The sequence below is a fragment of the Nothobranchius furzeri genome, chromosome 10 (genome assembly GCF_043380555.1).
Source record: "Nothobranchius furzeri strain GRZ-AD chromosome 10, NfurGRZ-RIMD1, whole genome shotgun sequence".
NCBI classification, from domain to species: domain Eukaryota; kingdom Metazoa; phylum Chordata; class Actinopteri; order Cyprinodontiformes; family Nothobranchiidae; genus Nothobranchius; species Nothobranchius furzeri.
In genome coordinates this window covers 53,864,174-53,886,592 of record NC_091750.1, presented here as the reverse complement: position 1 = coordinate 53,886,592, position 22,419 = coordinate 53,864,174, and the positions used below count along the sequence as shown (strand labels likewise).

The 22,419-nt window shown below is 43.2% G+C and overlaps 1 protein-coding gene across 1 annotated transcript; it reads left to right on the top strand.

Annotated features, from left to right (window-relative positions):
* Positions 1-3,184: 3,184 nt before the first annotated feature.
* LOC107372993 (dynein axonemal heavy chain 10) lies at positions 3,185-20,931 on the top strand. Its single transcript, XM_070555779.1, has 25 exons — positions 3,185-3,514; positions 11,759-11,850; positions 11,964-12,081; positions 12,170-12,285; positions 12,364-12,520; positions 13,637-13,794; positions 13,980-14,210; positions 14,340-14,530; positions 14,674-14,872; positions 14,985-15,167; positions 15,269-15,439; positions 15,541-15,720; positions 15,793-15,933; positions 17,582-17,748; positions 17,837-17,988; positions 18,084-18,248; positions 18,323-18,530; positions 18,613-18,766; positions 18,853-19,332; positions 19,415-19,573; positions 19,654-19,770; positions 19,864-19,966; positions 20,043-20,221; positions 20,295-20,506; positions 20,655-20,931. Exons 1-25 carry the CDS (start codon positions 3,289-3,291, stop codon positions 20,815-20,817), a joined length of 4,422 nt encoding a protein of 1,473 aa, XP_070411880.1. The 5' UTR covers positions 3,185-3,288; the 3' UTR covers positions 20,818-20,931.
* The last annotated feature ends 1,488 nt before the right edge of the window (positions 20,932-22,419 follow it).

The window sequence follows — 22,419 nt, the reverse complement described above, 5'->3', positions numbered from 1 at the left end:
AGGAGATTTTCTAATCTCAAAGGCTGCAATTTGGCAGCGAGTGGTTAGCGCAATGCTAATATACATGGGAAAACCCATAGGAATGCTAATGCTAATATCGCCGATTACATTCTTACAAATTATGAAATAGAAACGTGCCAAATGATTACATTTGGAGTCTAATAGAAAGTAAAAATACCATCAATCAAATAAGTACAGACAGATATTTTAGTAAAGCCAGGAGATTTTCTAATCTCAAAGGCTGCAATTTGGCAGCGAGTGGTTAGCGCAATACTAATATACATGGAAAAACCCATAGGAATGCTAATGCTAATATCGCCGATTACATTCTTACAAATTATGAAATAGAAACGTGCCAAATGATTACATTTGGAGTCTAATAGAAAGTAAAAATATCATCAATCAAATAAGTACAGACAGGTTTTTTAGTAAAGCCAGAAAACTTTTAACTCCAGAGTTTTGGCTAGCAGCTACAGTCTATGACAAGACGTCAAAAACTCTAAACACAAAATACTTAAATAAACGGGACACACTTCTTTCCTGCAAATACAATTTCACAGGTGTTGCTAATACCTATGATTCTTCAAGGGATGTGCTCAAAGAGGAGTTCAACATTATGAATAAGATATAGTGTTTTATTTTACAAATACCATTATAAACACAAACTTACGTCTTAAGAAACGTTATTTTAACAACGAAAGTGCTAAATTCTTTCCAACAGTATAGACGTGTAGTGTATTTTGTCCGAGTCGGTTTGCCGTAATTTGACGTCATCGGCAGTCGAAGGACCCCGAGCCGATCTTGCACCCGAGCAGATCTTGTACCGACACCTGTCCACCGGTCTTACTGTGAGACCGGGTTGACGCGTCACGCTTGTGCGTATGCGCTTCCTGAGCTGAAGGATGTCAGATTCTGGGCTTCTCCTCAGACAGGTTCCTGGATGCGTCGCCACATTGGAGACAGGAACAAGCGCTATTCAGCCAAAGTTTCATAATCAAGGAACACTTTCTAAGTGACAAGTCTCTCTGAGAGACCGGGTTTGGAAAACACTCGCTTCAGTGGGAGGAACCTTCCCGCATGCGCTCTGGTTCTGAGAGCCTGGATTTGTATTCTGAACAGTCTAAACATGTTTTTAAAAGAATCGCGTGACAAAAGTGGCACCTGCTCAGTAAAACCACCTACAGGGTGAAAAATATCAAAATATTGTAGGCAGAGAGGGGCTACAACTTCTGGATCATCTTTATATAAATCGTTTTATTGGTTATCTTCTTACGAAAGATAACTTTGACGTACACGAGCGACCAGGCGCGTTGCAAACTTTTCAAAAGTGTGGGGGATATTGTCTGTGCCTAAAATAAGTTCATGCTATTCATCTTGTTAGTTTAATTTCCATAATAGCGGAGCAGGTGCGAATTTTAGATGCGTCACGCATGTCTCCGTTTTAAACATGTTTAAACTGTTCAGAATCCAAATCCAGGCTCTGTCTCGTTATATTGGTATAACTAAAGTTTGTACTGAATGAAACTTTACATTAAACCATGTTGAAAAGAAAAGGATCCGATTAAATCATTTCCCCTCATTTACAGTCACGACGTACAGCGCAGTGCGCGTGGCTCTGGGGTTAATCAAGTTTAATTGTTTCTCTTTGCAACAATCTTCACAGGAAGGCAAAACAGTTAAATGGCAGGTTACAGATATTTATATTAGACTTTTATTTTGACGGATAAACTCAAGGATGTTCGTTGATTTCCTCCCACTGAAGCGGTCTGGAAACCCGGTCTCTCTGAGGGATGTGTCACTTGGAAAAATGTTATTTTTATGAAATTATGAAAGTTTGGCTGAACAGCGCTTGTTCCCGTCTCCAATATGGAGACGCATGACGCATCCAGTCGCCTCTTCAGCTCAGAAAGCACCTGTAGAGACATTTGATCACGCACAAAGTTTATGTGGAGCAGAAGCGGTCGGGCCACGGCAGGTGAAACGTTCCTAGCCTACATGAAGTGAAACTGTTTAATTGTAACATTAATATGTTACTGGACACGCAGGTCTGGTTGGTTAGACCAGTGTTTGAAGTGGAACACACACACACACACACACACACCAGATAAAATAATGCTGATAGCATGGACTAGAAGACAGGTGATGGTTTACGTATTTAAATGATGATCAGGCTGCTGTAAAATGTAATCTCCATCCACATCCAGACACAATTATCCTCTATTCTTTCTCTAGTTGCTCTGCTCTCGTCTGGGCCGATAGCTGACGGTGCGCGCGGCACGCCTAACTAGCGGCTGATGCACATTTTACGCATTTGGAGAGGTGGGCTATGCTTTGCGTTTACTGGAAGATGGTCCACTTAACGCACGGGTGTAGACTACATATTAATGACAAATGAATGAAAATTAAATTGGGAGTTTTTACTTCATATTTTATAAATAAAAATGAGAGGGAAACACATTTATGACGTCTTATTAAACTAAATTTCCTAGCGCGACCTGCCTGCTTCACTAAGTCACTGCTTATTAAGGTCCGTCCAAAATTACCTTGGCCCACCCAAAAATGAAAACCTGGCGCCGCGCCTATTATAAACCTCTGCAAATGGTTGTTCTTCACTTTATCAAACTCAGACTTTGTACAGCTAATGTCAAGATGTAAAATTATGAATTCAGTCGAGCTCTTCCGTCCCTCCCTCTCCTGCTCTCCTGGAAACCCGACATCGGCTGTCAGAAGCGGAGGTGAAGAAGGAGATGAGGCAAACAGAGTGAGTGTGACGTAAAGAAACCAGACTGGTGTGGAGGTGAGCAAAACAGCTGGAAAAGTGTGGTTGTTGAATCCCCCACGGGTGCGACGCCCATGGTACCGGCTGCTGTCACCTGGTTGTGAGCAGCTCTCTGAGGCTAGGCCCCGCCCACAACGATGCGACTGCTGCGGTGTTTTCTTTACTGTGGGAAATGGGTAATAATGGCTCTTTGATGGGAACAGGTTGCCGACCCCTGGTAAAAGATCTGAGCTGGTAAAACAAAAATCCTCATCAGCAGGCTTTTTTGAAAGTGGGGGGGACACAGCTGCCAATTACAAATTTTGCCGGGGACATGTCCCCGGTTAAAATGACGCCTATGGAGACATTCCAGTCACTCCCCCCCCCCCCCCCCCCCCCCCCCCGGCCCTTTTAATCTACAAGACCGTTGTCAGGGTAACGGGACATCGCTACCAGCAACAGCGGCTGTAAGTGATTTGAACGGTTTCAACCACTTTACACGATTCGAGCTAGATAAAAATCTTAAAGAAATGGGGATCCACGATATTCGCGTGGAGTGGATCCGAAAGACGGTAACAGTTTCTTTTGGTTTAACAAAGTATCAAGAATCTTTCGACGAACTCCTGAGTCGGGACAGTGGCGCAGAAGAGACGATCATCCGGTTTTTAAACGGCGTCTCCGACGTGGACTGTTTTTCATGGCTTTATTTCCTTAAACATATTAGAGAGGAGGAAATAGAAGAGCAAGTTCCCGTCGGTAAGTGTTTATCTGGACAAACTCGCCTAAAACACCAAAATTATCTAGACCAACGGTTGTAAAAGCTGAATCAGACATTTACATAGTGTATTTGTGGAGGTTGTAGACTGAATAAGTTAAAAATATTATATATATTGCTTCTAAAAGTGCTTCTGATGTATTTGCCTAAGTATTATCTTTTATGTTTACAGTTTTATCTATTTTTTGGAGAGACCAATTGCTATTCTAGAGTTTTTAGCTGGTTTGGCATTGACTAGTCAGTTCTGAGTTGGCGCGAGGGGAAACGTTGAGCTTCTACTCAGTCATTAATAGAGTGGAAACGGCTGAACTCACACCGTGTTTGCGTGGTTCTCTCTATTCCCCTTTTATCTGTTTAAATTTATATGGGGAATAGAGAAAGAACCACGCAAACACGGTGTGAGTTCAGCCGTTTCCACTCTATTAATGAATTAGTGGAAGCTCAACGTTTCCCCTCGCGCCAACTCAGACAACACCGGATTAACCAGTGGCGGCTGGTGAAAAATATTTTTGGTGGGGCTGTGCTATTTTTTTTTTAAACAAACTTGTGCGTTCTGAGCTTTGTGCACAACTTCACTATTTCCTGAATTAAGCACAGCTCTTTTATTTCCTGTCTTACATCATTGGACAAACTGATTAATCCAAGTGTGTCTGACTATTGGCACGCTGCCTTGCAGACCAAGGTTGAAAAATACTGCATTAAATTGCACATAAAATAACATGACCATAAATGGTAAATAGGCAATGCAAGAGGCAACAAAAACATTTTGTTTAATTTCAACATTTGAGTGAACACGAAAAATTATGAGCAGGTCACTGTTACAGTAATGGTAGTAAACACTACTTAGACAAAATGCCAGAAATTTACACTGTTAAATATTTCTGGAGTGTTGTGCCAAGGTCAACTTTATACAAAGATCAAGTGGATGCATTTGTGTGTGTGTGATACCTCATTTGTACAGAAATTTTGCCCTTCTGTCCTTCTGAGTGGCAAAGCTCTCGATTAGCTTTTTATTGAAGTCAGGAATGTTTGTGACAAGCTTTTTTTTTCCATGGAGAGCATGGCAAAAGCATTCAGCCCATCCTGTGTCATGGTGTTCCTCAAGGAAAGTCTTAATCCTCTTTAAAGTAGATAAATAAAACAGATAAGTACATAGGAAACACTTTCATAGGAAATAATATCAGTATCCACTTACAAATGTCATATTTCCCAGTTTTTGGGACAATTAAACATTTCTGATTCTGTCATGACCGAGGGAAGTTTCCTGACCCAAGACATGCAGAATTCACACTAGGAGACGTGGTAGGAAAAATAAATGGTTTATTTTAAGTAGAACTAAAGGTGCACCGCCAGACGTGGTGGTGAGGCTGAGCAGAGCTCCGGGCTGGGTCTATTGGAACAAACACTGTCAGTGTTGGGCAGCGAGGAATAGAATCTTGCAGGATTTAGTTTGTAGTGGATCTTACTGTGGGGCTGAGATCCAGAGCTTGGGAGGGTAGCCAGGACTGGGGTGAGCAACTTCAGCATGAATCCAAAATCCAAGGAAGGTGAGCGGTGGGAGAGCGGGTCGGTTCTGGTGAGGAGGGAGATCAGGCTTGGAGATGAAAAACCAGGTTATTGCAGGAAAGGTTCGTGGTGAGAATTCCTGATGAAGGGAAGGCAGAGGTCATCAAAAAAAAAAACATCAACAACAGACTAATATCAGGCAAGACTAAACTGTAGTTTACTATAATGGCAAGAGCTACCCAAGGTGCGTAATCTTCCGGCGAGGTGAAGTGATCTCCAGCTCCTTATAAACCCATGTAGCCGATGAGGGAAACTCACTGCAGCTGGCCACTCTCCAGAGCCGCCCACCTGCAATGACTTAAGGTGATTAGAGGAATGTGCAGACTCACCCCAGATCCTGACAGATTCTCAATCAGATGTTTTTACATTTGAGGTAAAAACATCTAATTGAGAATCAGAAATGTTTTATTGTCCCAAAAGCTGGGAAATTTGTTTGCTGCAGCAGAAGTGTAACAAGTAAAATGGAATCAGATTGATGTATGTACAAATTTACATGAAATACACATTTACATGATTAAATATGTATAATAAGTATGTGTGTTGAAATTAGTTTTTACAGTTATTGCACATTAAACAATGTACATGTTTTTAAACAAATGTCCCAGTTTGTGGGACAACCAAGGATTTCTGATTCTGATTGTCTTGTTCACAGAAATGTAATGTACAGCTTACCTCTGCACCCAGCTGCTGTTGTTCCCTCGTCGAGCTGCATGGCAACATTAGCTCTGCTGCCTAGCATGGCTAGCTTCACCGTGTTGTTGTCCATGTGTGCCCGGGATGACTCGTGTTTCTTCACCTTCTCAGAAAAATGTTTCATGTCTGTAACTCCTGACTCATCCATGCCTTATCTGTCCCAGCAGTTTTGAATAACAAACACGGAAAGCAAAATAACGCATTAGCGTGATTGCATCCAGCTAGCCAAGCCTTCCTGGTGTACCAATTTCGGGAGAAGCCTAGTGTGTACAGTTTACCTCTCTCCTTCTCCTGCTGGCTTATCTTTACGTCGGGCTGATCTGGTCCAAGCTCTTTGACATTAAGTTTTTCCACCATAGTTCTCCTCTCGAACGGATACTGGAGAAGAGACCGAACTGAATTCAGTGGCTGCTGAGATCCGGTACCCATGCTGGTTGTTTTCACTGGCGGCGTCCATGTTACATCTGCGTCACGACCAAAAACGACTCTGCCGAGTTCTACCGAACACCAACGAAACCTTTGGCGGTAGCTCTATCGCCCATCATGCTTCTGAAACAACGTCGGCGCTGATTGGATACATTCCCATTCCTACCCTTTGATTTTCTTGTCAGCAATTGGACAGCTGGTCTCGTCTTGTTTGGGCGATTGAAACACAGCACACAGCCTCCACCGCTCGGCAGAGACCGGCAGAGATCGGCAGAGACCGGCAGAGACCAATATATATATATATATATATATATATATATATATATATATATATATATATGATTTATTTTTGTTACAAAACACACAATTAACTTAGAATATGTGATTATTGTTCATTTTATTTATTTATTTTTTAAATAAAAATTAAAAACACGGGAAAACTGGGAGGGCGGCGCCCTATCGCCCTCTACTGGCCAGCCGCCACTGGGATTAACCATATGGGCAATTGGGCAATTGCCCAGGGCCCACAAACTCTGAAGGGCCCAGGGCACGAGCAAAATACTGTATCTGTAATTTCCCGCTTTATGGAGGACTATGGTGACCGTACGTTCCGTTTTCCCCGGACATGTCCACTTTTCACTCTCTGTCCGGCGCGTCCGGACTGCGGGTTCTTGTATTGATGAAAATGTCCAGCTTTTCATCCAGGAGCAGGGATCGAATTGTGGGGGAGCTGTATATCCTACACATCCAGGGGAGCCGGAAAAAAGTTTTCTACCTATATTATATCATTTTTGGACTCTTTTGAGCAGAGAGCGGCACAGCGCTGTTGTTGCGCAGCGATCCAGGCAGCTGCTTCCAGCGCACGGTCCATTCTCAAAGTGGCGCAACCAAAAAAACTATAATTAGCACACGATCGTTCATGTCTGCACATGTTCTCTATTTTCTGTCTTATTTGTGCCTGAAGCGCTCAGCCACTGCGGAGCTCATCACCTGTGCTGCGGTCGGTGATTTCACCTCACGCAGCATCGAAAACGCGCTCTGCGCTTTGCGGCAGGAGATCCCTTTGATCTGCTCAAAAGTAACTGATGAGGTGAAAAATTAAGAATCCAGGCAACAGATTTTCTGGAGAATTAAGAGGAGGTGCAGATGAGAGACAGACAGGACAGGAAAATAGTTGCATAAAAACAAGAAAACAAAACTAAGTGTTGAAAGTAAAATGTAGATAGATTTATCTCCACTACATGTTTTACCAGTATAAAACAATAAGTTATACACATGTCATATTTATACATCTGATACAATTCAGATCACCTTCAAAACTCAGTCACACACCCAGGGCCGTTTCAAGACATTTTGGGGGCCAAGGCAAAATGCCCCACCCCCCACCCCCACCCCACCCCACCCCCCATAACTGGGCTCCCCAGAAGCCTGTGTGTAATTCATACCCTCTCCAGGAGTGTTAGCTATACAGTGTTTATAAAAGCCCCTCAGACATCACTGACATGTTCTAATATTTTCAGATGAAAAACTAAATTATCAGACACGCTGTCTCATCTGCTTCTTTTCTAAACTTGCAAAAAGTAACAAAACTATTTGAAAGCCACTATTTGTGGATTCTCTGAAAGTTTCCATGGAGTGTGGGACAACTTATTTTTTCATTGATCCTATCGTCTAATCTCACAGCTGAAACAAGCATCCTTAATAATCTGTGCACAGGAAGCTTACCGATGCTGTAGTAAAACAAAAGGTATAACAATTTATTATTAATAAAACCTTGTTGCAGCACTAAAGCAGAAAAAGGACATTTTGCATTAAATATGCAAAATATTTACATATGAACTGTTTTGGAGCCCTTTTATTGGCAGAATCTGATATTAATTTAGTTCTTACAAAAAATGGGTCCCAACATGGTTTGTGTGGCTTTGTCATAGTGTGATGTCATAGGCACAGATCGCCTGTCCTCTTGTTTGGAAATGGAAATATGGTCACCCTATATTAAACAAACTGTCCACCCGGGATTTTGCACTGCAGAGAGACGCTTCGCTGCCTATGACTTTGAACGTCAGTTGAGAGTCAGTCTCATGCAGACTGACCAATGAAGAGAGGGCCTCAAGTTAAGACCCTCTCCTCATTGGTCAGTCCACACGAGGTGGGTCAAAGGTTACTCTGGGCGGGTTACATGTTGTCAGGCATTCAAGTATTGAGTATATTTACTGCATATTACAGTAAAATATTCTGTATGTGACCACATTATGGTGATCCTCGGGTCGTGATGATGGGGCCCTTGAATATTGTTGCCCAGGGTACAACAAAGTCTTAATCTGGCCCTGAACTCAGACCTGACTAGTCAATGCCAAACCAGCTAAAAACGTTTAATAACAAACTCTAGAATAGCAATTGGTCTCCAAAAAATAGATAAAACTGTAAACATAAAAGATAATACTTAGGCAAATACATCAGAAGCACTTTTAGAAGCAAATTTTGTGTCGTCTTGACAAGGCAGGAATAATCGATCACAGATCACTCGATCTTAAACTGCAGTGCATTCTAACTCTCACTCATGAGCAAAATAGCATTTTAGATAAACTTGTCTTCTACATTACGAAATATTTCAACAAATCACTCATTTCAATAAAGTATGTTTCTAACCAGCTTAACCATGAAATAAATCAAATATTTTTTACTTATTCAGTCTACAACCTCCACATAATGACCTGGGGCAGTGTAATGACCTGGCTGGGGTTGTAAGCCAGGTGCATTCTGGGTATTGTGTTATATGTGTTTCCTATCATTCTGCTAGTTTCTATGTGTTGATTTGAGTGTTATGTTAATGTAAGCCACAGGGAAGGTGATGTGTGTTCTGTGGAGCGGGTTGAATTAGCATGGTTAACTGACGCCATGACTCTGTGTGGTAGGAGCGTGATAGAGGTCGGTGTCTGTAGCGTTGCAAAGCGTTGAAGAAGAAACCTAATATAGGTCTGGTGTGCACCGCTACTGCGTCCTACTGATAGATTTGGGGACCACAAACCTGCCGCTGAGACGCTCGGGGTCGCTACAATATGATGTTGTAGGCCAGAGATTCCTAAAGTGTGGTGGGGACTACAAACCTGCTGCTGAGACGCTCGGGGTCGCTACAATATGATGTCGTAGGCCAGAGATTCCTAAAGTGTGGTGCGCGCACCCCGGGGGGTGCGCGAGCTGCCGCGGCCCGCCAGGGGGTGCGCGAGGTGAAAAGTGTAATGGCTGCGGAGCTCAAAGAAGTCTGTCATATCATATGTCACCATTAGCGTAGCCAGAAACTCATTTGTGGGTGGGCCAAAGAAAAAGTAAGTGGGCCCAATAAATGTAATTGAAAACAAGTATATTTTTGCGCGCGCGCGCGTGTCCTCCACATGTGCCCTATAGCTTCATAATAACAATGCGCCGAGCTTCAGTACCCTGGCCTGCCCACGCCGATATGTTCCGTCGCGCACGCGCGTCCCCCACGTGTGCCCTAGCTTCACAATAACAATGCGCCGAGCTTCAGCACTCTGGCCTGCGCACGCCGATATGTTTCGCCGCGCGCGCGTGTCCTCCACGTGTGCCCTAGCTTCACAGTAACAATGCGCCGAGCTTCAGCACTCTGGCCTGCCCACGCCGATATGTTCCGTCGCGCACGCGCGTCCCCCACGTGTGTCCCCCACGTGTGCCCTAGCTTCACAATAACAATGCGCCGAGCTTCAGCACTCTGGCCTGCGCACGCCGATATGTTTCGCCGCGCGCGCGTGTCCTCCACGTGTGCCCTAGCTTCACAGTAACAATGCGCCGAGCTTCAGCACTCTGGCCTGCGCACGCCGATATGTTCCGTCGCGCGCGCGCGTGTCCTCCACGTGTGCCCTAGCGTCACAATAACAATGCGCCGAGCTTCAGCACTCTGGCCTGCGCACGCCGAAATGTTCTGTCGCGCGCGCGCGCGTGTCCTCCACATGTGCCCTAGCGTCACAATAACAATGCGCCGAGCTTCAGCACTCTGGCCTGCGCACGCCGATATGTTCCGTCGCGCGCGCGTGTCCTCCACGTGTGCCCTAGCTTCACAATAACAATGCACCGAGCTTCAGCACTCTGGCCTGCGCACGCCGATATGTTCCGTCGCGCGCGCGTGTCCTCCACATGTGCCCTAGCTTCATAATAACAATGCACCGAGCTTCACATGGCCTGCGCACGCCGATATGTTCCGTCGCGCGAGCGCGTGTCCTCCACATGTGCCCTAGCTTCATAATAACAATGTGCGAGCTCAATGTGCGAGCTTCAGCATTCTGGCCTGCGGACGCCGATATGTTCAGTATTTGATCATTTTTAACGATGTTGGAGGAATCTGAAGGTGGCGAGCTATTCTGGCAGATTGTAATTAACACCGTGTCTCATGCAGGTGTTCTGACATTGTAAACCTCACACACAGAACATTGTGGATGTAACAAAATAAATCAAGAAATGATTCCCATTCAGGCTATTAACAGCGTGCTGAAGATCTGAAGTTCAGAGCGCGTCTGTCAGAGGTCACAGGCGTTACAAAATTGGTTTAAATAGCACCAATAACGAGACGCGGTGACTTGAGCGGCTCATGGAGCTGTGCCGCGTGCACACACACACACACAGATTCAATAAGCGCGCACGCTGCGCAAACTCCGGCGCGCTGTCAGACTGAAGACAGAAATGAACGCTGCCTCCTCCGTGATAAAAACTTTTAAGAGGTTTTTTTAACAACATTTTTCATTCAAGGTCAAATTAAGATATTAGCTTCTATTTTGGGATGACGTATTAAAGTCGGGTCCGCTCCAGCAGTGACTCCTCATGAACCTGACTACAACTCATGTTACTGCAGCATTTGTTGTTCCAGTCCGCGTGGCAGCGGATCGCAGATTCAGCCACAACATAAAACAGCAATAAGTCTGTCTGAGGCAAAAGTGAACGTCATGGCTTTTCCACCTTTTCCCGTATAGACATTTGATTACGCACAAGTAGGTGATCAGCTCAGGTTTACGCAGAACAGAAGGAAGGAGAGTGCTCTGGCCGCTCAGGTTAAACGTTCCTACTTTAAGAAAACCGTTAAATTGCATTGTTTATGTGCTACCTGGGCACTCTAAATATTTATTTAAAATTAAATCAAAGGAAATTGTAATGGTATCGAATGTTTATTAATTACTATTTAAAAAAAGAAAGTGATGGGGAAAAAGGTCGATCATATTTTTTTAACCCTGTCTGTTTAGCTTGACGTCTATATATGGCCATGCCCTGATGTGGGGGCTGGGGGGGGGTGGGGGGTGCGTCGACATGGTCGGGACATAGCAGGGGGTGCGCGGCTAAATAAGTTTGGGAACCACTGTCGTAGGCTACTGAAATTTGCTCCCTAATTGCATTAGAGTGAATCCACCACATTATTCTGGCTGGGGCAGTTTTATACGGTGCCTACTGGTGATTTCTGTGAACAGCTATGGAACTGACTGCCTCAAAAATGATGATATAAAAATGATTATTGTTGTTGTTACACTGAATAACCCAAGTTTCTAGGACCTCAGAGCAGAATAACGGCGTATCTTCAGATCCTGACCACGAGTCCTTCAGTGAAGTGGAGTCAGAGACAAATGACAACTATGTAAGAAATTTCCCACAAACTTGTTTAAATTTATTTTAAAACACCTTTCCAGGTGATTGTAGGGATGCAGAAAATACAACCACCTCTGTTTTTTTCTTTGTGTTTGTTTTCAGAAGACTGAAGTTAAAGTTGTCCGTCACGTGGAATTATACGTATCATTGGACGAGATTCCAGAGAGATTTCATAAGAATCCTAAAGATCCTATCTTCTATTTTAAACGAAACCTTAAAGGTGACATAACTATTTCACAGTAAAACAAAGTTAAGTTGACATTAAAATTACAGACAATTAAATTAAATCAAATTTTACTTTGTAACAGAGACTATTGTTCACCCAGTGGACATGAAAGAAGCCAATACTCTAATGACTAGGTTAATAGACATTGGTATGCAGAGTGGAGATCCGCTTGAGGCGTTTCGAAGGCAACTGCTCCATGTAAGTCCATAACAATGAAACATTTGTTACATCTGGCTCTTGGTAAATAATGGTGTATATTTCTCTGTCACCTTTCAGATTTATGTACCCTGGTTTACTGCTGAAGCAAGACCAACAGCTGCCCCAAAGAAAGCTCCTACTGATCTGCCACTTAAGGGTCGTCATTCGGTGCTCACCAGTGTGCACAAATACCTCGGAAAGCTCAGTCAAACAATCCGAGAGATTCATGCTCAAGGTTTGTTTGGTTCACAACAAGAAAATAAAGGGAATGAAAACAGAATGTATTATTGAGGGCCAGAAATCAGGAAATAATTTGAACTGAGTAAAAAAAAAACATTTTCATCATGATGAATTTATTCTGAGTACAGTTGTCATGACTCGAGGTAAGTGCCTAACCCAAGACATGCAGAATCAGACTCGACGAGTAGGTTGAGTAAAAGAAAAGTTCTTCATTCAAAAAGCGGGAAAAAAAATAGCACAGGGAAGTCCTATGGGAGATGAGCGGTGCAGCTCGAGTCCATGTAGCGCTTGGGGTGAACAAGGGAGGCGTGAAAGCCGAGGTGAGTGCTGGGCAGAGGGTGAGCAATCCGGGATGGGTGAGGTAGCAGAGAGGGACCAGACAGGAACAACGGAGGAGGATGGGACGTGGTGTATGTAATCCAGAGTTCGAAACAGCGAGGGTGAGGCAGGTTGTGTGAGGATCCTGAGGGAAGGCAAACAAACACCAGATGTAAGGGGTAGTCCCAAAACGTAATCCACAAATCAGTCCGAGGTCAAAATCCAAGTAATCCAAGAGCGAGTCAAAGCAAACAAACAAGTACAAATGGCTGTATTTGATGTAGCGCCTTCTAGAGTCCTGGAAACCCCCAAGGCGCTTTACAACACAATCAGTCATTCACCCATTCACACGCTGGTGAGGATGAGCTACGATGTAGCCACAGCTGCCCTGGGGTGCACTGACAGAGGCGAGGCTGCCAAGCACTGGCACCACCGGTCCCTCTGACCACCACCAGCAGGCAAGGTGGCTTGCCCAAGGACACAACGACAGCGACAAACTGAGCGGAGCTCGAACCTGCAACCTTCCGATTATGAGGCGAGCACTTAACTCCTGTGCCACCGTCGCCCACAAAAGTACAAGTACAAGTGGCTGGGGCTACCTAAACTGGTGCAATCATCCGGCGTTGTGAGGTGCCTCCATCCTCCTTTTAAACCCGAGTTCCTGATTGGGAATCTCCTGCTGCTGCAGCCCCCTCCGCTCCTCACCTGTGGGAAATCAGCTCAATAACAGTTAGAGTGGAGATGGTGTCACTCACCTCGGCTCGGGAACATGACAACAGTGTCTTTGCCCTAGGTGAAATTGTACTCCAAATTCCTGACCTGGACCTGGAGCTGGAGGTGAATGTCCTGCTGAACAGTCCTGAGATAGTAGAGAGGTTGGAGCAATGTGTGATGAACTGGCAGACTCAGATTACCACCATTATGGAGGAACAGCAAAGCAATCAGCCAGAGGTTTGCAATGATCCATCATTCATAAAATTACAACATAACTGATCGTTTCAGGGACTGGAGCACATTTCATCACTCACATGTCAAGAAAAGAACATTTTTCATTCCTCTAATGATTTGGTAGAGGAGGGGAAGGGTTAATTCAGTGATACATCTGGGAGAAGTGATCACCTGTGATTCTCTTTCAGGCTCCTGGACCTATTGCAGAGATAGAACTTTGGCGGGACCGTGCTTCTGTTCTCAGTGCTCTGTGTCAACAGCTCAAACAGCCGATGGTACAGAAGATCCTGGATGTGACGACTAAAGCAAATCCAGCCATTATTCACACCCTCAATGGAACCATTGCTGATCTATCTAAATACCACTCAGAGTCAGATAATAATGTATTTTTCCTTAAGACGCTGGAAAGACACTTTTTGGTGAGTAGCCTTGTTTCTTTACACCCAAGTTTTTCTGAACAATTGAACAAGTAGGCGTTGGTCCATTTGTTGTGGCATCTCCTCCTTTAGAGGCATCTTCTCCTTTAGACGTGTTGTTGTCCTTTGTAGAATTTGGCTGCTGGGTCAGATTTTACCATGATGAAGGAGACTATCCCTGAGATGATGGAGAGCTTACAGATCATCTGGCAAATCTCTCGCCACTACAACTCAAACGAACGTATGGTCCCTCTAATGGAGCGGATTGCGTGGCAGCTTTGTGAGCAAGTGTCTAGAGGACTTCATGTTCTGAAACTGTTCAAGTATGCATTAATGCTTTTCATTTTATGGTTGAAAACAGCTCAAAAGTAAAGTTTTGGTGCTAATTTGTGAAAACAATATAATCGTCTATTCAAATGGATTTGCTGTTTAAGTCTAACTTCACAAAACGCTGTGTGTTGAACAGAGTGAATAGGGAAGAGGCCTATTCCATGGTGCTTTGCGCTAAGAGTGTCCTGGAGCAGTGGAAGTCATCCTACTATGACGTGCGCGCTGCAATTGAAAAATCAGGCAGAGCACCTCGATGGGAATTTGATCATAAAAGACTGTTTGAGATCAGCGATTACATGGCGTCTGTCTGCCAGGATCTGTGTTATGTGTTTCAGGTCAGGCTATTTATATTTAGTGAAACTCCAAAAGTTACTGGCCACTTACACAAAAGCCATATTGTAAATTTAGAACTTTTGACAAAGCTCTTCTGGATTTGGGGTTTTACAGGTGCAGAAGGAATTCCACAACTTCTTTGACCCAGACATGAAAAGTAGGGAACAGATCAAGGAAATGTTGATCAGACTCGATGGTCTAGTTTCACTTTTTGAGGAGGTCGAGTTTGATCCTTTCAACATCTCAGAAAACGGCAACTGGAAAAAGGTCATGCAAGACTTTGACTCTGCACTTGGGGTAGGTCCAGGAAATGTATAACTAGACCAGTTAATATTCAGCATAATTGAATGAAGAAAGGTGGATTTTTTTTTATCAAGCTTGTTTGTTTTCTCACTCAGGTTATCGATGAAGAAACGATTGAATTTGTCGATTTGGCTTTTAAAACTGTGCATTCGTCTGCTGCTGCTTTTGAAATGCTGCTGAAATTCCAACAAATCCCCTTCAGAAAGGCCATCAATGACCATTTGAAACGAAAGTTTGATGGATTCCTAATCCAGTATTGCAATGAGGTACTGTACAATCAAAATCTACAAAAGCTAGAAAAACTAAAATGTGGGGATGAAAGTATTTTGCAGTATGCAGAGAGTAAGTATTTTTGTTGCTGCTACAGGTTGACAGAATTAATAAAATCTTTGATGCAGAGAAGAGCAAACCATATTTAGTAAAGTGTGAGACTCCTGTGGCAGGATCCATTACATGGGCCAGAACTCTTTTCTGCCAAATTAAAGAACCCATGCTTTCCTTCCTGAAAGCAGCACAGATGCTTGGAAGTGAACAACAAAGCTACATGGTGAGTTGTCTTCACTCTGTTAAAGTTCCAATATGGGAAAACATTTATGGTTTTCACAGTTTTTCTGCTCAGGTCAAAATCAAGTATAAGGACACTGCACTGCGGATTAGGCAATATGAGACAAAGAAATATGAGGACTGGCTGAAAGAAATTGAAAACAGCTGGCCACTATTGAAACAGCCTCTGCTGACTATCAGAGAAAACCAAGACCTGGTATGGACCACTCACTGTTACTCATATCAACTTGTTTCCCTCGTGTTTTTTTTTATCGGCCGCCAATTGTGCACATTCTCCCACTTAAAAAGATGAGAGAGGCCTGTAATTTTCATCATAGGTGTACCTCAACTATTAGACAAAATGAGAAAGAAAGTTCCAGAAAATCACATTGTCTGATTTTTAAAGAATTTATTTGCAAATTATGGTGGAAAATAAGTATTTGGTCTCCTACAAACAAGCAAGGCTCTCACAGACCTGTAACCTCTTAATGGCACCTGTTGGAACTCGGTATCAGTATAAAAGACACCTGTCCACAACCTCAAAGAGTCACATTCTAAACTTTACCATGGCCAATACCAAAAAGCTGTCAAAGAACACCAAAACCTGCACCAGGCTGGAAAGTCTGAATGTGCAATAGGTAAGCAGCTTGGTGTGAAGAAACCAACTGTGAGAGCAATTTTTAGAAAGTTGAAGACAAGACCACTGATAATCTCCCACGATCAGGGCTCCACACAAGATCATACCCCATGTGGTCATTATGATCACAAGAACAGTGAGCAAAACTCCCAGAACTACACGGGGGACCCAGTGAATGACCAGCAGAGAGCTGGGACCAAAGTTACGAAGGCTACCAACAGTTAAACACTACGCCATCAGGGACTCAAATCCTGCAGTGCCAGACGTGTCCCTCTGCTTAAACCAGTACATGTGCAGGCCTGTTCTAAGTTTTCTAGAGAACATTTGAATGAACCAGGAGAGTATTGGGAGAATGTCAAATGGTCAGATGGAACCAAAATAGAACTTTATAGTAAAAACTCTACTCGTCTTGTTTGGTGGAAAAAGAATGCTCAGTTGTATCCAAAGAGCATCATACCTGCTGTAAAGCATGTGGGTGGAAACATCATGCTTTGGGTGTGCTTTTCTGCTAAGGGACCAGGATGAGTGATCTGTGTAAAGGAAAGAATGAATGGGGCAATGCATCGTCAGATTTTGAGTGAAAACCTCCATCCATCAGCAAGGGCATTGAAGATGAAACGTGGCTGAGTCTTTCAGCATGACGATGATCCTAAACACACTGCCTAGCTAATGAAGGACTGCCTTCATAATGGGGATGTAAGAAATTATCGATATGGCATTGTATTGTGATATTTTTTCTGCAATATTATAGCAATATTCAAAAGCCGTGTATCAAAAATATTGATATCAGAGTATATCATGATATTTTTTACTGCAATATTACATTGATATTCAAAAGCCTTGTATCTAATTTTTGGAACAATTTCCTTGCAAACTTTTGTGTATTTTCTTTTCTTTTGGTGCAGTTCAAATGCCAACCGCTGGTTGGCAGCAGTGTGCAGTGGGTTTTGTTTCCACCATTGAAATGTAAATCCCTTAATGGAATTTTGTTATGGACCAAACACTTATCTTCCACTGTCATTTGCAAATAAAGTCTTTAAGATTAAGACAGTGGGATTTTCTGGATTATTTGTTCTTCTTTTTGTCTCTCATAATCGAGGTACACCTATGATGAAAGTTACAGGGCTCATCTTGTTAAGTGGGAGAACGTGCATAATCAGTGGCTGACTAAATATTTTTTTGTCCCACTGTATATAAATATCCTAAAACCTCTTTTTGTTATTTAAAGAAAGTTCCAAGACCAGAACAAAGCAAGAAAAGGAACGTGCACTACATAGTAAACTTTCCTCCACAATTAAGGAAAATGATTTCTGAGATAAAGCCCCTCATGTTACTGGGCTACTCTGTTCCGAAAAAGGCAGAAGACTTGGCTATGTTGGAACACAGTCTCCTGAGGTGAGTACACTTCCTAAAGCACAGTGTATACTAAATGTTAAACCGTTTATGGTGTCTCTGCTTTCTGCTGCTTTAACCTCATCTTTAGGTCTGCTGATGATCTGAACAACCTTATCGAAGACTTTCACTCATTGGTGGACAGCCTGCGTGAGGAGCATCTCGACATGCTGCTGCCACATATAGAAGTGGTCAAAAAAGAGATGGAATTTGGATTGAAGAAGCTCAACTGGTGTTTCTTAGGTTTGTTAGCTTCACAGGATAAGCTATTTGAAGACCATGCAGTGGTTACATTATTCTTTCTGTTAGATTAAAGCACAAACGGTGTTTGGTTTTAGGGATACCTGAGTTCATCAGTCGAGGTGTCCAGGCTGTTTCTAAATTCAAGTCCATCGTCAACCAGATTCACAACAACGAGCGTGCAATTGATTCCAAGCTACAGTCGATAACTCTGTCCAACTTGCTGAAACTGCCAGTATCTGATAAATCTAGAGACTTGCCAGGTAACACGAAATTAAGGAGATATTTACTGGTTCAAAAAATGAAAATCTACCAGTGTAAAATCTTTTTTTTTAAGATATCAAGGACTTCTGTGACTGCATTGAGGGAGAGCAAACCAAGACTCTGAATATTCTCACTAAGAATTATTCTGACATCAGTTTCCTCATCAATGAGACAGAATATGTGATTATGAAAACCAAAAGTGGCAAAGCCAAATGCATGGCTAGATACTATAAATACTGGGAGTGCAAAGTGTTTGATTCCCTGATAGAGATGCTCCAGAGGTAATCAAATTATGATTTACCCTTGTATGTTTTAGTGTTAAAAACACATTCACACATTTGTTTGTCCTTTTGTGACCTTAAGGAGCATTCAGACGTTCACCAAGGTGCTGATGGGAAACACAGCTGTTTTCAAAGCAAACGTCGTCCTATCTACTGGTATTGTGTTAGAGCCACGAAGTGACGTCATCAACAGGATGATCACGGGGTGCATTGACATGTGTGTAGAGAGCACCAAGGTGAGCTCCTCTGGTGATATTTCTGGAAAGTATGTGCATTTAGCATCAAACTAGTGACTTGATCAGGCACATCATTTTGATTTCAGCGTTTTCCACGTTGGATGCATGGGACCTGCATCAACTGCCCCATACAACTTGTGAATGATGAAGAGGGGTCTAAGAAATTCACATTCTTCTGTGATGTGTCTAAGCATCCTCAGATAAAGCAAAGTCCTTTAATGGTGTCCCAAAAGATTGAGGAGCTGCTCCTCTCAGTGAGTCGCAACTTTGAGTACTGGAAACGCTACCAGTTTCTTTGGGAAAAGGACAGATGTCTTGTGACTGGAGAGTTTGCAGCCAAAAATCCATCCTATGCCAAGTATGATGATGAGATGAACGTCTTTGCTATGGCTAAGCAAGATGTGAATCTGGAGCCTCGCTGCAAGACGGAGAGCATGATCCATCTGAACCTATCGCCACTGCTTAACACACTACAGGTGATCGCAGAGTCCTGGATCGATTCACTTGGTTATTTGCTCAACAAATCTGCCAAAAAGAATCTCTTCAACTTTAGAGATGAACTCACGGTACTGAATCATGCTCCTCAGTCAGATGTTCCCAAGCTGAATGTTTCTGGATTTTTAACTTAATATTTGTCTTACACAACAGCAACTCTCTAAAAAGCTGAAGCAAAGCCCAGACACTGTGAACGACCTGAAGTCTGTTCTCAGCACCATCTCAGACATCAGGTACATGTCTGTAGACATGGAAATAAGAATCACTGATATCCAGGAGAGCTACAGAACCCTGGCCATCTATAAAGCTGAGGTACTGTGTTCAATTTGAAGTTGTTACTCAGAGATTGTATTTCTCACCCAGGTAATACCACAGTTCTGTGTGTGCCCTAGGTTGGAGAAGATGAAAAAGAGCTGGTGGCCATTATTGACCAGACATGGAGTGACCTTTACACAGAATCTAGACAAGTGGATCATAGTCTGAAAGATGTCAAGAAGTCATTTGCTGTGGTACAGTTTCAACAAGTCATTCATTAATATCTGAACTGAAAAGAATGTTTCAGAAATACACAGAGCCAACACATCTTTTTGGTTTCTGTTAAGATTACCAAAGAGAAGGTTGAAGAGTTCAGACAGAACGTGTCCATCTTTGCTGAAAGCTTCAACCTGCATGGTCCTGGAGCTGTGGGAGAAGATTTGGATAAAGGTGCCTAAATCAAAACCAGTAAAGGAATGTTTAAATGTGAAATGCTGACATTTTCGTTGTTGTTGTTTTTTTCCAGGACTGAGCATCATGGACAAATATGAAGAAGACCTTGCCAAGATTGTGGCTGAATGGGAAGAGCTGACTAATGCTGAAAAGCTGTTGGACCTGCCTGTCACTGTGTGCCCAGAGGTCACCAGGATTCAGAAAGACATGAGCGGCTTAAGACAGGCTTATAATGTGTATGAAGCACAGAAGGTGGGAGAATGTTTGAATTTTCCCATCCTCAATTGATTCCACACTTTCTTGCTTGAGTTGGTTCTTTTTACAGGAAGCAAAAGCAAGATGGTCTGAAACACTGTGGGTAGATTTGGACATCCAGATGTTACAGGACAACATAGAAGGCTTCATCAAAAGCCTGAGACAGCTGCCCAAAGATGTGAGGGCTTTACCTGTTGCTTTTTTTCTGGACGCGAGTATGAACGAGTTCAGAGAATCACTGGCTCTTCTGCAAGACTTGAAGCACGAGGCACTCAGAGACAGGTTTGTCTGGAAAATGAAGAGTTTGAGTTCATTTCTTTTTTAAGGCAAATTTTTATGCCAATTAATTTATTTCACATCATGAGAACATTTGTTGGTTTTTCTTTTATCATGTGGTTACTTTATTATTGTTGTTTTAATTTTATTTTAGGCACTGGGAGGAGCTGATGGAAAGGACTGGCACCAGCTTTGAGATAAACCCTGACAGCTTTACTCTGGAGAACATGCTTGCTATGGAACTGCATAAATATGCAAACGTCATCAGTGACATTGTCACATCTGCTATAAAAGAGCTGAACATCGAGACACAGTAAAAAAATGACTGTGGAATTTACATAAAAACTTTGTAAATGCACAACAGAAATGTTATGTAAACTGCAACATGTATTTTCTGTTGTAATCACATTAAATGTTTGGAAATGATTAAACAATATGTTTATGTTATATTTACATTACCATTAAGTGAAAATAACTATATCTATTTGTTAAAACAACAAATAAAGGTAAAAAATAAAGCAAAACAATGTAATTGTTGTGAGCTGGGAGGTGAGCACTCCACACACACCATGACATCACCTGGCTTGTGAGTTCTGTTTTCAGGAGAGAGAGCAGCAGCTGCAATCAATCAGCTGATCAGTGGGTGGCCTTCATAAGGAGGACGGAGGACACTGCTAAGCCGCCGGATGATTACGCCTACTGGTAGAGTCCCAGCCACAGTGTTAACTCGATTTTGAAACCTTGACTTTGAACTGTCGGATCTTAGACTTTGAACTTTGAAACCTTAGCCTTGAACTTTAGAAACGTGTTTTTTGCTAGCGATCTTTTGCTCAGATTTTGTTCTCGTTTTGTCTCAGGCTCAGTCATCTTTCCATACACCACCTCCTCGCTGAGACCTTTTGGATTTACTACTCGACCATACTACGTCTGGACTTCACTCCCGGTTCCCGTCCTCCTCACGGCACTAACTGCTCCCAGCACTACAGGCTCTCTCTCTCCTTCCCTCCGGTTGTAAAACCTTGCCGATCTTCATCACCCCGGAATACTCATTCACTCTCCCAGCTCACCCCTCCCTGGAGATCCTCCACCACGCTACATCTGTAAGTCCTCCTACCAAACTCATCCTCTACCACACTACAGTTTCAATCAAGGACTCACCTCTGTTTCCCTTCCCTCAGACGCTGCTCCCGTTTACCCATTCACTGGATTTCCAGTGCACCCTAAGTTCTAGTTACCAAATAAATCTTTATTTTTTCACATCCTGCTCCAGTGTGTTGATTCTGCATGTCTTGGGTTAAATCATTACCTCAGATCATGACAGAATCATCCGGCCAAGACGTTAACCCAGCAGAATCGATACTCACCTCTCTTTCTCACAGATTAGCCCAGCAGGAACAAATCCTCCCGAAACTCATGGAGCAGTTAACCCAATCCAACCAACGCTGCCAGCAGTTGGAGACAATAGTTCGGCAACTGCATGAATCCATTTCTACGACTCGTCCCTCCACATCCTCCTCGGATTCACAGTTAAATCCAACCACTGCTACAAGCATTCATGGAGCTGAAGCTACAAGCTCCTCAGAGGAGACTCATTTCCGCGTTGCCCCGTCACCGGCGACAACCACCTTCGGAGGTGAGTTTGAGGAGTGTCACAGTTTCCTGCTTCAATGCAGATTGGCATTTGAACGTAGCCCTGCTGCTTTTAGATCTGATTCAGCCAAGATCTCCTATGTTGTTGGACTTTTACGGGGCAGAGCCTTAAGATGGGCTGAGGCCAAGAGCCACAATGATTCGTTTTTACATGGACTCTTTAATGACTTTGTGACAGAATTCACCCAGACGTTTGGCAGTGTGGAATCTGTTTCTGACATCAGGAGGAAACTAATAAATCTCTCCCAAGGCAGACGTTCTGTGGCAGA

Coding starts and splice junctions, on each gene's coding strand:
- LOC107372993 (XM_070555779.1), top strand. CDS start 3,289: ATGGGGATCCACGATATTCGCGTGGAGTGGATCCGAAAGACGGTAACA. Junction 15,440..15,540: donor TAATCCAGTATTGCAATGAG/GTACTGTACAAT, acceptor TTGCTGCTACAG/GTTGACAGAATTAATAAAAT. Junction 19,771..19,863: donor TCAAGAAGTCATTTGCTGTG/GTACAGTTTCAA, acceptor GTTTCTGTTAAG/ATTACCAAAGAGAAGGTTGA.